The sequence below is a fragment of the Zootoca vivipara genome, chromosome 13 (assembly GCF_963506605.1).
Source record: "Zootoca vivipara chromosome 13, rZooViv1.1, whole genome shotgun sequence".
Lineage (NCBI taxonomy): Eukaryota > Metazoa > Chordata > Lepidosauria > Squamata > Lacertidae > Zootoca > Zootoca vivipara.
Window position 1 is genome coordinate 37441324 of NC_083288.1, and position 16629 is coordinate 37457952.

The 16629-nt window shown below is 52.3% G+C and overlaps 1 protein-coding gene across 1 annotated transcript in view; it reads right to left on the reverse strand.

The window, feature by feature from the left end:
• Positions 1-16629, reverse strand: part of LOC118094169 (myosin-10) — a gene marked incomplete in the record, with an annotated part of 62472 nt that overhangs the window by 10557 nt on the left and 35286 nt on the right. The window contains 18 exon segments of the mRNA XM_060281647.1: positions 138-299; positions 806-1018; positions 2008-2220; positions 2920-3168; positions 3892-4044; positions 4859-4963; positions 5774-5980; positions 6708-6852; positions 7287-7499; positions 8441-8612; positions 9609-9732; positions 10249-10386; positions 11347-11553; positions 12552-12683; positions 12895-13003; positions 14149-14309; positions 14457-14526; positions 14738-14859. Coding sequence (XP_060137630.1) covers positions 138-299; positions 806-1018; positions 2008-2220; positions 2920-3168; positions 3892-4044; positions 4859-4963; positions 5774-5980; positions 6708-6852; positions 7287-7499; positions 8441-8612; positions 9609-9732; positions 10249-10386; positions 11347-11553; positions 12552-12683; positions 12895-13003; positions 14149-14309; positions 14457-14526; positions 14738-14859 — 2895 coding nt within the window.

Below are 16629 nucleotides of genomic sequence, written 5' to 3' on the forward strand. Positions count from 1 at the left end.
TGCTTTCTCAGTCATCTCCTGTGTAGAGATGTGAAGGCCCGGAAAAAACCGAAAAAATTCGGGGGGGGGGACGGTTCCCCCCCACATTTTTTTCCTGAAGCCTTCCTTCCTTCTCTCTATCTCTTTCTCTCACACACCTGCAATTTTCGCAGCTGTTTCCCTGCTTCGTCCCTTCCCTTGTTGGCCGCATCCAGCTGTGCCAGCGCCTCCTGAAGATCAAGCTCCAGCTTCTTCCGGGCTGCAAGCGCTTGGGCCCGTTGCTTCCTCTCCGCGTCCAGTTCAGCCTCCAACTCCCGCACCTGGGGATGCAGCAGCAAGAAAACGTCAAGAGGAGAAACACCTGCTTCTCTGCTTAGCACAGATAAGGCACCCAGACTGCCTTGTTGCGTCGCCGTTCCGTTGGAATTTTTAACATACTTCAACTGAGAAAATGAAAGCTCAGATGAGCGATTTGTGACCTTGAATGTTAAAAATCTGGCAACGGGAAAAAATTCTGTGGTGCCCCCCTTCCGTTGATGCCCTAAGCATGTGCTTCTTTTGCTTCATGGTTAATCCAACCTTGCCCGCCCACCTCCCATGAAGCCTCACGACCACCTTGTGAGAGATCTTTTGGGTTATGACTTGGACCCGTCGGTCTAAGTCTGCCACCCTCTAACTGTGGCACCACACTGGTCCTCTTATGCAAATATGGGCCTTTTCGCCACTATTCTTGGCACTTTTTGTTCTAGGCGTGCGTGCGCTGCGCACACACACACACTTGGGCAAAGGCTGATGGGGAATGAGCCTCCCCGGCCTCCCTCCCCACCTGCTTCCCAAGCAGCTTCTTCTTGTCGTCGTTGGCATCGTCGCGGTTCTGCAGCTCCCTCTCGTGCTGGGCCTTCAGGGCCTGCATGTTGACCTCCAGGCGGAGCTTCCCGTCCTCCGTGGCCTGAAGCTCGTCTTCTAGCTCCTCCAGGTGGGCTCGCATTTCCTGCACCTGTTGCTCCAGAGCCCGCTTCGAACGCTCCAGCTCGTGCACCTGATGGGAAGAAGCGGGGGGTGGGGTGGGGTGTTAGGAGAGAAAAGCAGGAGGAGCGGGGAGGCCGGTAGCCCTACAAACATTACTGGGCTACAGTTTCCAACAACCCTGGTTACTGACCATTGCTTGCTGGGGCTGAGGAGAGTTTGAGTCCTCCAACATGTGGAGGGCCACATGTCCCACACCCCTGATGTAAGGGATGGAGTGTCATCGCACTGAGGGGATTGTAGCAGAACAGCTGGCTTCCTGCCAAGGTATCCGTAAGTTTGCATGACATCCCATATGCCGCAGGGTTTCCCAGACTCGGGTCTCCAGCTGTTTTTGGACTACAACTCCCATCATCCCTAGCTAGCAGGACCAGGGTCAGGGATGATGGGAACTGTGTTCCAAAAAAACAGCAGGTGACCCAAGTTTGGGAAACCCTGCGGCATATGCCAAGCAAGCAGGGAACATTCCATCAATTGCTAGTGACTGTGCTGAAATCTTAGAAATCTGAGGGTTCAATTGTTTTTAAAAAAAAGATTTGTGGGTCTTGCTGTTGCAAGGGAGAGAAGAATTTGTTTCAAAGGAAATGGCAGCCTGAAAAAACTTACAGTGGTGCCTCGCTTAACGAATGCCCTGCTTAACGAAATTTCTGCTTAACGAAAGGATTTTTCGAGCGGAGGTTGCCTCGCTAGACGAATTCGTTTTACGAAAAATTCGTCTAGCGAATCGCGGTTTCCCATAGGAATGCATTGAAATTCAATTAATGCGTTCCTATGGGCAAAATTTTTTTCAATGCATTCCTATGGGATTCGCTAGATGAATTTTTCGTTATAAGAAAAGACCCGTGGAACGAATTAAATTCGTCTAGCGAGGCACCACTGTATCGCTGTCTTTACTTCCTGCCCTCTTCTTCAGAGAATGAGAGCCGGACCTCTCGGCACATTTGCCCTACTGTCACCCCCCTCTTCCCTTTCCAGAGGACCCAGGTGTCCGGGCTCCCTTACGTTCTTGCCGACGTCGTCCTTGGAGCTGACCAGGTCGTCCATTTCTGCCCGAAGCTGCTTGTTCTGCCTCTCCAGCTCCTCCCGTGTCTCCAGAGCCTCCTCCAAGGCACGGCTCAGCGAGAGCACCTTGGTCTCCTTCTCCCGGGAGTCTGCTTCCGCTCGGTCCCTTTCCTCGGCGTAGCGGGCAGAGATCAGCTTTTCCTCGGCCAGCATCTGTCAAGGATCCAAAGAGGCCTCAATGTAAACAGTGACCAAGCTGTGCTTGACTGGGCAGGGGGAAATTGGGTTCAACTTAGGATTTGGGGGGATGCCAGACACAGCAGAGAGAGAGAGAGAGAGAGAGAGAGAGAGAGAGAGAGAGAGAGAGAGAGAGAGAGAGAGAGAGATATGCAGGAAGACAGGTTGCCTTTAAGATAAAGACGGGAAGGCAGGGGAAAATGGTATCCAAAATGACAGGAAGAAAGTGCTCCCATTGGGAGGGGAATAGTTCCAAATCACAGGTGAAAAACCCGTTTAACGGTTTTTCTGAGCCAAAGAAAGGCTTGTAGTGGGCATAGCTTTTGAGACAACACTTTTCATCTTCAGGTACGCAAAGCCCTTTAGGAAGTGAATTAGAGCGGACCTGGAAGCTGTAAGCCGGCTCCCTCAGCCAATAACGCGAGATGAGCGCAGCAACCCCAGAGTCAGTCATGACTGGACCTAAAGGTCAGGGGTCCCTTTACCTTTACGCAAAGCCCTTTAGGAAGTGAATCAGAGCGGGGGGTGTTCGTGTGCAGGGAAGGTGACATCTTTTCCCCCAGGGGGGAAGCAGTATATAGTCAGCTGAAGTGACTGAGGGGCAAACTGCAGTTTGGGTCAGGGACAGAACAACTAATTGGCAGAAAAACCTGATGGGGGAAACATAGGCCTCACCTGGTCGAATTTCTTCTGCTTCTTCTCGAGGGCGGAGACCACCTGGCGCTGCTGGTCCAGGGCGACGGTGACATCGTCCAGCTCCTGCTGCAGCCGGGTCCGTCCTTTCTCCAGTTTGTCGCAGACCTGGACCCGCTCCTCGTAGCGCAAGGAGAGAGCCTCCAGGTCCTTGGCTGCCCGGCGCCGAGCCTCCTCTATTGATTCGGCTACTCCAGCATCGTCCTCCAGCTTCTTCTTGGTCTCCATCACCTGGCAGAACGGCCACAGGGGAAGTCACACACTGTCCACACAGCGCCAGGCTAACCAAAGGGGTGTTGGGAACTTCAGAAGTCAAGTTTATGAGAGGCTTCTGCAGCAAAAGCCCCAGTTCCACCCAGACTTTATCAGCCCTCTCTCTCTTCCTTTCTTCAAATGCTGATGATGCAAAATGACTTTTCTCTCTTTCTTTTTTAAAAAGAACTCTATTAGCATGTGTTTACCCAGATATCATGTTCCGTTATAATTTTTTTAACATATTTCCCAGCAAATCTCTGGCTGAAAGCAGAAGGCAAGCTGAGCTGCCTCTCCCCATGGACAGCAAAGCAGCAACTCGCTTGCCTCTTCACACCTTGGCTGGGGCACCAACTAGTTACGTTCACGGGGCACTTTTCCAAGCCCTGGTGCCAGGAAAGAGGTGGCAGAGAAACCAAGTCCCTCTTCCCTTTTGTGTGCAGGTCCAAAGAAAGTGATCTGGCAGAACTGGGCCAGGATATACATTTCCCCAGTTCAATCCACAGGGGAGAAAGGGGGCAAGGAAGCCTTGATCTTTCCATTTCTCCTTAGAGAAAGCCATTGACTTGAGATAAAAGCTTGTTCAACATGCCTTCTCTGGTGGACCCATGAGAGCCAATGACACCTGATTTTTCCTTTTGGCTCACACTGTGTGTATGGTGGTGGGGAAGGTACTGCCTGTCAACCACTTCTACTTCCCACCTGCTGCTGTAAGCTCTGGATCTGACGGGTGAAGTTGCCCTTGGCAGCCTCCTCCTCCTCTAGCTGCTCCAGCAGACCCGCTTTTTCCTCTTCCAGCTGCCGGACTCGAGAACTCAGGTTCAGTTTCTGCCGCGTCTCTTCCTGGAGCAGTTCCTGCGATTGAGAGGTGGGGTAAAATGACATGTGATAAGAGACCAAACCTGTCCAGATCTACTACTCTTCTTCCCCTCTCAGGAAATCAGGTGCCCCAGCTCTCAGCCCACTGTTCTCTCCGCACCTACTAGAGCTCTCCTGGGGAACTTAAGAGAGGGACTAGGTGCAATTAAGCCCACAGTCCAGCCCCCTAACGCATCACAAGACCTGCCTCTGGCAGTTGGCAGAAGCCTGAAAGGATGGAGCATGGCCTTATTACTCGTGGCCCCCAAATGACGTTACATGCTATCTAGCAATGATCATTAGTGCCTGCCCTTCCTAACATTAAGAGAGTTCCGGGCAGATCTCCTTTTTGAGGTTGTTTTACAAGTAGATACATTGGGTTCCTAGCTGTTTACAGCCTATTTTTGTCACAGCTCACTATGATAAAATGTATTTGTAAGCAGGGAGAATACTTTTTCTTTTAGCATGTGGAATATGCAGGTACTTTACAAATTTTGCTGCACCCTATGAGACAGGGCACATTTATTCCCTTTTACAGAAACAGAAAAACAGAGGCCAAATGAAACGGTGACTTACTTGTCCAATATTGCTTTGTGAACTCACAGCTATGCTTGGGATATAAAGCAATATTTTACAAGCTGAAACTGTGCTTCCTACCCTTTACACATTCTTTCCCCTTGTCCCTAAACCTCAAGGGATTCACTGTTGTTGCCCTCTGAGTATTGCCCCCACCTTCCGGCACAAAGCACCACCCTCTATCATCCAGGGTACAGCCTCTCTCTGTCTCACATTCCCAGGTTTTGCCATGTACCTGGGAATCTTGCAGGTGGGATTCTACACTGGCCAGGTCTTTGGCAAGCTTTATTGCCCTGGACTCTGCACTTCCAAGGGTACCGGAGACTCCGTCGAGTTCGTTCTGTTTCCGGGAGACGAAGGCAGCAGACAGACGGGGAGAGAGACACAAATACACATACCAAAGATGAAGTCCAAATGAATCAAGGGAAATCAAAACATCCATCTATTACAAGTCAAAAGTTAAAAATAAGACTCTGGCTGTGTATTCTATGCATCCACCAAACAAGCAAGTAACCCACTCTGGTATTTGGTGCACATTGTGGAATTCTGAGAAGTTCAGCTTTCTTTTACATATTTTAAAAATGCTTATTTCCAGTCCTTGTGAATGCACAGAAAAGCTTTATAAACCATGAAAGCCGTGTTGGGCTCAGGAAACAGACTGGCGACTGGGCAAAGCATTGGATAATTTGGGGCTGCCAGGGTTGTTTCAGTGATGGGGAGCCTCCCTTGCCCCCCTTGCTGTTACCCACTCTTCCCCTCCATTTTTACTTGCCATCTTACCATCTTGGTGCCATCTCCCACCCCCAGCAGCTACTCAACTTCCCTCCCCCCTAAACATCTCAATATCTGCAGCAGAATTATGCAGGCACTTATAGGGGCACTTAATATCTTGTGCAATTAATTCTAAACATAGAATTTGTGGGCTGACTTGGCACAAATCCAGCAAGGTACAGAGGACAGCTATAGAGACACGAGAGCCTTAATAAGCCTGGGAGGCTACATGGGTAAAAAGATTTGGAAAATGAGGACTGGGAGTGGGTGGAAGGAGAAGGCAATTTGAAGGATGGTTGCCTTCAGAGAATGCACTTTCTAACACTTATACACACACACACACACACACACACACACACACACACACACACACACACACCTGCAGCTTCCCCAGCCTCTCCATAAGCTCAGCTTTGACTCTTTCACTGTCAGTGCCCCGCAGCTGCAGCTCCTGGACTTGGCTTTCCAGCTTCTTGCGCCGCTGCTCCGACTCCAGCTTGGCTGCTTGCAGGACCTTCACCTCCTTCTGCAGCTCCACATTCTCCCCTTCCAGGGCCTGCTTGGTCTTCTCCAGGGTAACTTTGAACTGGGAGGGAGAAAAGGCATCAGAACTCACCAAGGGCCTGGCTCTGGGGCACTGCTCGCTCTCTCCCCTCCAGCCTACGAAGGCCATGATCCTTAAGCAGGTTTACTAAGGCAAGTTGAATCCTGCTGGGATCACTGAATGCTTAAAACTGGGCTGCAGGACTGAACACACCTATTTCGGGGACGTATGACTTCTTAAAAAATCTCTCTGCTTGAGTGTTCTCTGTAGGAGAGCCAATGTGGTGCGGTGGTCAGAGTGTTTGGACTAGGGCTTGGGGGAGAGCAGGGTGCAAATCCCTGGGTGAACCTTGGGCCAGTCACAGCCTCCTCACAGGGTTTTTTTGTGGGGATAAAATGGGGAGGAAGAGCACCTTGAAGTAAAGGTGGGGCATAAATGCAAAAGATTGATAAATAAATGATTAAAAAACTAGGGGCACACCCTCCCTTGTTTCTGGGCCATTGGCCTCTCCTAACCCCTCCCTGCCTCTGAAAACCAAGCCGCCCTTGGTCTTAGGCCTTCCTGATCTCTGGCTCTCAGAGCCTTCCAGCTTCTCAGCCTCTACATCTTGTCGGGGTCCAACTCCATCACCAGCCGACATAGCCAATGGATGATGGGAGCTGCTGCAGTCCAAGAACCACTGAAGGCCCCACAGGTTCTCCATATCCCCACTCTTACCAGCTCCCTCGCCTTTCTGTAATCCCAGTAACCCTCCCCTCCATCCCCGTACCCGGCGCGACTGCTCCAGCTGCTCCGACAGCTCCTCCAGGGCGGTCGTGTGCCGCTGGCGCATCTCCAGCACCTGGGCTTCGTGCACCTTGACCTCGTCCTCGATGGTCTTCTTCAGCTCAGTTACTTCTTGCTCCCTCTTCGACCTGCCAGGGGAAGGGGGAAAGGATGGGATCAGGGTGAGGCTAGCAGGGTGAGACGGGCTTGTCCTGGAGAGACCACTAGGGAGTAGGGGAGAATTTAAGAGCTTTGCTGGGTCAAGGTCAGAAGCTCATCTAGTCAAGCATCCTTTTCTCACAGTGGCTGGCCAGATCCCACAAGCAAGACCTGAGCCCACTCTCCCCCCTTGCGTTTTCCAGCAACTGGCCTTCAGGCACATTACTGCCTCTGGTTGTGGAGCAGAACACAGTCCTTATGGCTAGCAATCACTGGATAGCCTTGTCCTCCATGGGTCTGTCCAACCCTCTCCTTCAAAACCATCCGAGTCGATGGCCATCTCTGCCTCCTGTCGGCTTACTTATCCCCAGACGCGGCCACCTCCGGGTCCAGGCAGGTCTGCCGGCTGCCACCAGGCCCTTACCGTAGCTCCTGCTGTGCGGCTGTCGAGTCCAAGGTGTCCTCAAGCTCCGTCTTCAGGGCCTCCAGCTCTTCGCCCAGGTCCCGCCGCTGCTTCTCGGCTTTGGCGCGGGCCACCTTCTCGGACTCCATGTCCTCCTGCAGCTCGGCCAGCTGCGCCTGCAGCTCGCGGAGGGACTTCAGCACGGCGTTCTTCTGCGCAGACTCCTCCTCCACCCTGCAAGGCGGGTGGGAAAGGTCAGAGGGGCAAGAGGGCCAGGCTGAGGGTGGGCCGGAGGGAAAGGGGGGCAGCGGGGAGGAGGGAAGCTAGTGGCAGGCAGCGGGCACCCAAAAGGGGAAGAGAGGAAGATCTTTGCAGGAAGCCAAAGAGGCACAGAAGAGCAATTGTGTTCCCCTGAATCTAACCCAAGTTTGTACCTATACTTCAGAAATTTAAGGAAATTTCTTTCCAAGCCATGGTTGAGAGTCATAGGTTAATTATTGTAGTCAATTAGGTTCCCCTAAGTCAGGGTATTGGCTTGCAGAAACTGCAACCCCCTAGAACCCTCGAGGTCCACTAGCTGGAGCAAAGTGCAAAACAGTGGGTTTTAAAAGGCACAGGCATATGCTTAGAATTAAAAAGACAAGGGCACCTCTGAGTGCATCTCAGCTGCCCAGGAATTTGTCCCAAGTACCAGAGCGGAGATCAAAGTCCTTCCACACACAAAAAAGTCCATTCATTCATAGTTTCCACCAAAGCTTTCCTTCGTTTCAGAAGCCTGATTGGGAAGGAAAAGTTGTTGCTACTCGTTGAACGACCAAGAGCCAGGCATCCTTGATGGGATCTGCTGCAAAAGCCACCCTGAAATCTTCCAGTAGATCCCCATATCTACCTTCTGCCTATTCCCTGCTCTAAGGGATTCCCTATGAGGAAGCCAACCATCTGTTTAGGGCTTCAGGGCAGGGTGCTTCAGCCAATACATCCCTCTTGTGCACTTCTGCTTCCCTTGTTCATCCTTGGACACCCTCAAAAAAGAATCCCAATGAATGGGAAGGAAGAGTTCCACCTTGAGGCTACTTGCGGCCAGCCTAGCTTACCAGCAGAAGGGAGAGTGAGGCTGGTTGGGCAGTGCCCTGTTGAATCAGCCTCCATTGCCAAGCAGGCAGGAGCACACTTACCTGGCCAGCGCTGCCTGTAGCTCGGCTTCCTTCCTTGCCAGCGCTTGTCGGAGCTCCTCCAGCTGCTGCTGCAGCTCCACCACCTGCTCCTGCAGGTCCCCTGCCTCCCCGTCCAGCTTGCGCTTCAGCTTCTCCAGCTCCTGGCGCCCCTTTTCCTCCTTCTTTAGCCGATCTAGAAGGGCGAAGGGAGGGGAGAATGGGGGAAAGGTCAAGCAAGGAAACAGGATGTCCCGATCGCAGAAGCACATGAAGCAGGCTGTTCATTGCTAGTGGGAAACATGCGTCCCTCCAAATGCAGCTGGACCCCAGCTCCCATCAGCCACAGCCTGCGTGGCCGATGGCCAGGGATGTTGGGAGTTGTAGTCCAGCATTGCCTGGGAAGGCCACATGTTCCCCATCCCTAACCAGAGCCCAGAATTGGTCCCTAATGTTCCACCTCCACTGTCAAAGGCAGTATAATATAGCCTCTGGATGCCAGTTACTGGGAATTGCAAGTGGAGAGCATGGGAGCTGCGTTCAGGTCCTGCTTTGGAGTTTCCAGTAGGGACACCTGCCTGGCCACTGTGGGAACAGCATGCTGAACTGGATGGGCCATTGGCTTGATTCAGCAGGGCTGTTATGTTTTCGGCTAAGCCCGGTCTTGGTCTACACCAGGGTTTCCCAAACTTGGGTCACCAGCTGTTTTTGGACCACAATTCCCATCACCCCTGACCACTGGTCCTGGTAGCTAAGGATGATGGGAGATGTAGTCCAAAAACAGCTGGCGACCCAAGTTCGGGAAACTCTGGCCTGGACAAAGAGGATCTCCAGGACCTCAGGCAGGAATCCCTTTTCCCAGTCCTCTTCCTTTTGAGATGCCAAGGAGCGAACCTGGGACTCTCTGCAGGAGAAGCATGTGCTCTCCTACCAAGCTGTGGCCCCACCAACACCCTGCATAGCTCATTCTCCATGCACGGACTTTAGCCAAGAGGCTGCCAGTCTGGGAGGGGGGGGGAGAAAATACCTCCCCAAAGAAGCGCTTCCCCAAAGAGGCCAGTTTTACACCAGGTTTCAATTGCCACACCAAAGGAATGTGATTCCTGGCGTCTGAAGTGCCCAGGGAAGAAATCTAGGCTGCACCCCCCCCACCTCTGTGTACCATTGCCCACTCCCCTGTTCCCAGACGCACCTTCCATGTCGGCGATGACAGCTTCGTATTTGTTGCGCAGTTTGGAGAGGCTCTTCACCTTCTCCTCCTCCTCTGCCATATGGGAGGTGAATTCAGAGAGACGCTCCTCCATCAGCTTCCTCTCCTGGTGAAGGCAGTGGCCAGAAAGGGAAGCGAGTGTAATAAGACACGGGGTGGGTGGGGGTTAGGACCCAAGCATGCTTAACACTTCCAAGAAACCCAGGAGTCCAGGCTCATAGAGTCCTGACTAAACCAACTGTCTCTAGGCCCCCCAAATAGCGCCCCTTCACCTCTCTCTCCATCTCTGCAACTGTGGAGTTTAATAGTTAAAATCCCACCCCCGGGGCAGTCTGCTCCTCACAAAGCAGCAGCAGGCTGAGGTTCCTCCTCTGCTTTTTTTTTAAAAAAGAAAATATTTTATTGGTTTTCAATTCTAAACAAACACAACAAAATGTAACTTGCTGAAGCACTTGAGAAGAGAAGCAAGCGAAGGTTCACCCACCAGTGCAAGGATTGCCCACAAAACACAAGGCAGACAGGCAAAACACACACACACACACACACACACACACACCACTGCTGCCTTTTCTGCTTTGTGCCAGAGGTGGGGAGGCTGGAGCAGGAAGGGCCCCCAACTCACTTTGTGCAATTTTGAGTTCTGGTCTTCAAGCACCAGCAGGTCTTCCTCCATCTTCTTCATCTTGGCTTCTGTGCTCACTTTCTCCAGCTGCAGCTTCTGCCGGGCTGCCTCCTCCTCCTCCAGCTGCTCTTCGATGTCCTACAAGGGAGGATAGAGAGTGTAGGGCTCAGTGGGCATACGTAAAGAAATGTCCCGGGCCATATAAAAGAAGTGGAGTGGTTGTTTCAAGCCCAGGAACTGTGTCAACAAAGCAGCAGGGTTAGCAGAATATTCAAGCCCAGTGTAGTGGCTGGACTAGAACCAGGAAGACCCAGATTTAAATCCCTGCTCACCTACAAAGTTCACTGGGCGACCTCGGGGCAGTCGCTCACCAAGTCTACCCTGCAGCCACAGAATTGATGCAAGGATGGCCATGCAAGTCGCCCTAAGTGCTCTGCAGATGCCATAAACAAATGCATTTACAGTCAAACTTCGGTTCCCGAACGCCTCCGTTATTGTACGTTTCGGCTTCCGAATGCTGAAAACCCTGAAGTAAATGCTCTGGTTTCCGAACGTTTTTTGGAACCCGAACATCTGACAAGGCTTCCGCTTGAGTGCAAGAAACTCTTGCAACCAATCAGAAGCCGCTCCTCAGTTGTCAAACGTTTAGGAAGTTGAATGGTCTCCCAGAACGGATAATGTTTGACAACCGAGGTTTGACTGTATTTCAAAACAAAACCAGGACCTATTTTTAAAGCTGAGCTGAAGAAATTTATCTTTTTAAAGGGATTTGGGGGGTGGGTGGGCAGGTAGGCCTTTACAGGAGTGGAATTCCACAACTGAGGCACCACCACTGAGAAGGCCCCGTTCAGTGTCACAACTAACCTGGTAACAACCAAGCTTCTCTCTCTGTGCATGCCCTTAGAAACTTGGCCCGAGAAAAACCGATTTCTGCACAAATGTTAGTGGATGAAGCAAAACTCTTCCTTCGTTCCACCCACCACACCTAACGCATAGCTGCACGGAACAATTTAGCCGTCTTCCCGCAAGAGAGTGGGCGGCAGCTGCCCTCCTCCTTTGCTCCTCCTAGTGGTGGAGGGTCCTCTCTTCCCAACTCACCTGGATGTGCTGCTGCATCTTCTTCTTGTCCCCCTGCATCTGCTGGCAACGCTCCTCCTCCTCTTCTACCCGCGACTCCAGCTCATGCAGGATGTCCTCCAGCTCCTGCTTCCGGGCTGCCAGCCGCGCCCGCATCTCCTCGGCTTCGGCAAACAGCTCCGTCTCCGCCTGCAGCTGTTCGGCCAGGATGGCCTTCTCCTCCGAGAGCTAGCCACGGAAAAGGGATCAAGGAGGGAGGGACAGGCGTCAGATGCTCCTGGAGCCTAGCTCAGGACGTTTAAGGTAAAGGTACCCCTGACCATTTGGTCCAGTCGCGGATGACTCTGGGGTTGCGGCGCTCATCTCGCTCTATGGGCCAAGGGAGCCGGTGTTTGTCCGCAGACAGCTTCTGGGTCAAGATCTGCTTCTGGCGAACCAGAACGCTGTTTACCTTCCCACCGGAGCGGTACCTACTTATCTACTTGACTTTGCCGTGCTTTCGAACTGCTAGGTGGGCAGGAGCTGGGACCGAACAACGGGCGCCCACCCTGTCGCGGGGATTTGAACCGCTGACCTTCTGATCGGCAAGTCCTAGGCTCTGTGGTTTAGACTACAGTGCCACCCGCGTCCCGCTCAGGACGTTAGGGTACGGCAAACCCTTAGTTAAGGAAGGTTTTCATCCCAATGCCAGCATTTAAGCAGTGGGGACTAGAAGCTTGACGCAGAACGTACAAACCAGTGTAAATTTTAGAGGAGGAGGACGCAGTCCTAGCAAACGAAAGGTCACACCCACGCCATACAACTAAAGCACTCTTACACCATAGTTGTGGAATCCCGGGAACTGCAGTTTGCTAAGGTTTCTGGAAGGGCTAAACTACAGTTCCCATTATTCTTTTTTTGGGGGGGGGGAGCCATGACTGTTTCGTTTTCTAAAAAATAAATTTTTATTAATATGCAAACAAGGGAGCCATGACTGTTAATGTGTTATAATAGTGCTTATGGTGTGGATGTGACCCAAGAGAAAAAGGAATTCAGGCGGACCTATTATAAAATCTGTTTCAGGACACGGAGAAGGCAGGCAGGAAGGCCAATAAGGAGGGCAATGTAGGGAGAATCCAAGTGAATGGTTGAAAGAGAAGGGGGTGGGGCTTCCGCTGCAGGTGTCAGGAGAGGAGGTGTGGCTTAATGGCTGGGGACTCCTGGCTCCTCCCACTCTCCCTGCTCACCTGCTGGTATTTGTTCTCCAGTTCCTTCAGGTCCATTTGGGTTTTCACGTGTTTCTCCTGCACCTTTTGCAGCTCCACTGCCTTTGCCTGCATCACCTCATCCTGACGGGTCACCTGTAACAGGGGCTTCACCTGGGGAAAAGGGGAGGAGGAAAAGGAGGGGAAGGTGTTGAGAGAGCCAAAGCTGGAGGCAGGGGTGGCGGGAGAAGGAAGAACCTCCGCCCTCCATGGGCTATTGGGACTTGGGACAGGTCTCAAGTTGGCCCATGAGGCTGCTCTTCCCCAAACCACGCCTGATGTCCTAGGAGATAGCCACCCCCCTTAGCATCGCCGCCTGACCCACCTTGGTGAAAAGGCGCCACCACTGCCAGTGGCGCAACTTGAGGTAGGCGGCGCAGTTACGCTGCATGACCTTGAGAGCGCTCATCTGCTGCTGCTTTTTCATGAAGGCTCTGGGAGGAGAGGGAAGCGTACACAGACAGAAAACCACTGTTAGGTACCTTAGCCAGGGCTCTGTGCACTCCAGTATCATAGAAACGTAGAAATGTAGAGCTGGGACCCCAGGGGTCATCCAGTCCAACCCCCTGCAATGCCGCAGCCTTCTGTGGCTGTGTAATTCCTCAACCTCCCCTGCACCCTGTGCAAAGCCCACCAGTGAAGCCGTGTTTGCAACTGGCTTGTTTCATACTGGTTTCTGCCTCCAGAGGAGACAAAAGGAGGAAGGCCTACCAAGGGTGGTCAGGGAGCCTGGTGGAGAGCAATCTCCTAGCCCAGGGGCTCTTTGTCCCCAATGGGGAGATCTGAGGAAGTGTCATGGGTCCCGTCACAAAAGATTCCCGAGAAGGGGGCATGGCCAGTCACAGAGCTTCTACCCAATCACTGATGAAGCGGAACCCCCTCTCTAGTTCTGGCTTCCCAGACATACTAAGTCAGGGGCTGCCAACATGGTCCCCATGGGCAGAATCACAGAATTGTAGAGTTGGAGGGGCCACGGGGGTCATCTCGTCCAACCCCCCTGCAATGCAGGAATCATTCATCCAACGCGGGGCTTGAGCCCACGACCCTGGGATGACACGCGCATCTGCTTCCCTGGGGCCCACACATTCCCTTCCCTTTCCCCTACTTCTCCCCTCTGGTTCTATCAGGCTTGAAAGAAGCCTAACTGACTGTTCTACAGCCGACAGAACAGGTTCCAGCCTCTGCTTGGTTGCGGTGAGTGTGTGTGGTGCCAGCCATGACAGCTTCACCAGAGGCACACAGAGGCGACCCCTGCGATAGGCCAAACACTCACTCGCAGATCTCTCTAGGGGGTTGAGCTAGATGTCCCTCGGGGTCCCTTCCAACACTACAATTTTATGACTCTTTACTCCTCTGTTGTCAGGGATGGGGGGGGGAATCTGTGACCCCCTTAGGTGTTTTTTGGACTACAACTCCCATCACCCTTGACCAATGGGCCATGCTGGCTGGAGCTGATGGGAGTTGGGAGTCCATCATCACCTCTTGTTCAGCTCTGGGTTCCCTGACCCAGAATCTGATGACATCCTACTTTAAAGTGGCCCATTGGCAATTCGCCCCAGTATACTGGCTCAGTGCTCACTTGCGGGCCAAGTATCCGCGAGCAGCTGCCTGGAAGGAGACTATGATATCTGTGATCTTCAGGTCCCGCTCCTCCTCCAGGTGAGCCAGGACGCCAGCGCGGAAAAAGATCTTACTCTGGCCGATGCGGAAGAGGTTGGGGTCTAGCTCCAAGGCCTTGATCTGTAAGGATGAAAAGAAACAGAAGGTGGGGTTTTTTGGGGGGGTGGGGGTGGGAGGGATTAGTTAGTAGGACTTTCTGGTTCTCTGCACGTGGGCCAGTTCTAACCCACATTACCCCTGTCACCCTGGCCAGAGAGCCCCACGTACCATGCGTTCGCAGGCCTGTTTCCCATCCATGAAGCCTTTAGGAATGGCATTTGGAGTCAGGATCTCATACCTGCCAGGAGATAAGAAGAAAGCAGGGAGGTTAGAAATTGCACAGACACCACACACGCTTGAGCTTGACGTGAACACCTCCAGATACCAGGGGTGGGTTAGGCCCATGGTGGATCCGATTCTCAGGGGCTGAGAACAGGGGCAGACCCCTCTGGTCGCACGCCCATTGCCCTCCTAACTAAGGCCAGGCCTCCCTCAAGTCCTCAGGGTACCTCTGCCGGAATTCCTGGAAGATGATGCGGTTGGGAAAGCCCTGGCGACAAATGCGAATTCCCTCCAGGACTCCGTTGCAGCGTAGCTGGTCCAACACGAGGTGTGGCTCCAGTTTTCCAGCCTGTAATAGGAGCCAGGAAGAAGCAGGACCTGTCAAGAGGGCACTTCAGGAAGCAGAGTAATACTGCTTCTTCTCTTAGTTATGTTGGCATACATCGGGGGAGGTTGTTGGCAGATTCATTCCCCATCTGCAGTCATAGGATTGTTGTGTATCATATGACTGTATGTGTTTTCATTCCACAGAGTGGAAGTGACGTAGACAGGATGTTCGTCTACTGTGCTTGTTCCTGAAGTGGAATTGTTGTTCTCTCTTCACTGCCTGCTATGCTAGAGAGAAGCAGCCATGCTGAACAGCTCTGAATGTCTGAGCTGGGCAAGCAGAGACAGGCTCTGCCTTTTGCCACAATAAAGCAGTTTGGCCTTATCCAATGGCTTGTGTGTGTTGTTTATCAAGCTGAGTGCAACCGCAGATAATTGCACTGGCTTTGTCCTTGCCCTGGGTCAGTCTCACAACTGCCCCGGGGCTACAAATGCTAACAAGTTATACCCTGCCGATCCTCCAAGAAGGCCAGGGTGGTATGTGAGGGAGCCATCCCTCATTTATCTTCCCAACAACCCTGTGAGGTGGAACTGGACCGGTTTTCTAAGGCTACCACGGCAGAGGAGGATTTGAATCAGGTTTCCCTGGCCTGTCTAACATTCTAGCCACTGCACGCCAGGGATGGAGGACCTGTGGTGCAACTAAAGTTACTGAGAGAGTAATCCCCATCATCTCTCATGAGAGATGTGTACTACTACTACTACTACTTCTACTACTAATAATATTATAATTTATTTATATTCCACTCATTGGACTAGGTTGCCCCAGCCACTTCCGGACGGCTTCCAACAAATCATAAAACCACAGTAAAACATCAAACATTAAAAACTTCCCTATTTTAGTTGTCTTCTAAAGTCAGACAGAACCAGGGCATGTACCACTCTGGTGAGAACATGTGCAGGCAGGTAGGGCCTTAGCTGGCATACCAGATGAAGCTGGTAGACAGCTGCCCTGGATGCAGAATTGACCTGCGCCTCCATGGACAGCTGTGAGTCCAATATGACCCCCAGGCTGCGCACGCGGTTCTTTAGGGGCACAGTTACCCCATTCAGGACCAGGGAGTCACCCACACCTGCCCGCCCCCGTCTCCCCCATCTCGGTCCAGTATACCTGAAGGAGCGTCTCCACTCCCATCGTTCTGCCCGGACACTGAGGTCCAGCACCGAGGGCCTTCTACCGGTTCCCTCACTGCGAGAAGCCAAGTTACAGGGAACCAGGCCGAGGGCCTTCTCAGTAGTGGCACCCGCCACTGTGGAACGCCCTCTCACCAGATGTCAAAGAGAAAAACTACCAGACTTTTAGAAGACATCTGAAGGCAGCCCTGTTTAGGGAAGCTTTTAATGTTAAAGAGATTATTGCATTTTAATGTTCTGTTGGAAGCCGCCCAGAGTGGCTGGGGAAACCCAGCCAGATGAACGGGGTATAAATAAATAATAATAATTAATTAATTAATTAATTAATTAATTAATTGTCTTGTCGGGATTCAGCCTCAATCCACTGACCGCCATGCATCCTCCAACCGCCTCCAGACACTCACACGAAGAGGTCTCCACACAGCCCTTTGGCTAAGAAACTCCCTTCGAGGACCAGAGTCTCCCCTTTCACCCAGTGGAAGGCTTGGGCCTGCTTTTGACTGAGGAGGCCTTCCCCTGCTTCAGAGTAGAAGCGACATTCTTTGATGGACTCCCTTCAATGCCAGGACACTCATCCTGCTTCCCATATGCACTACAG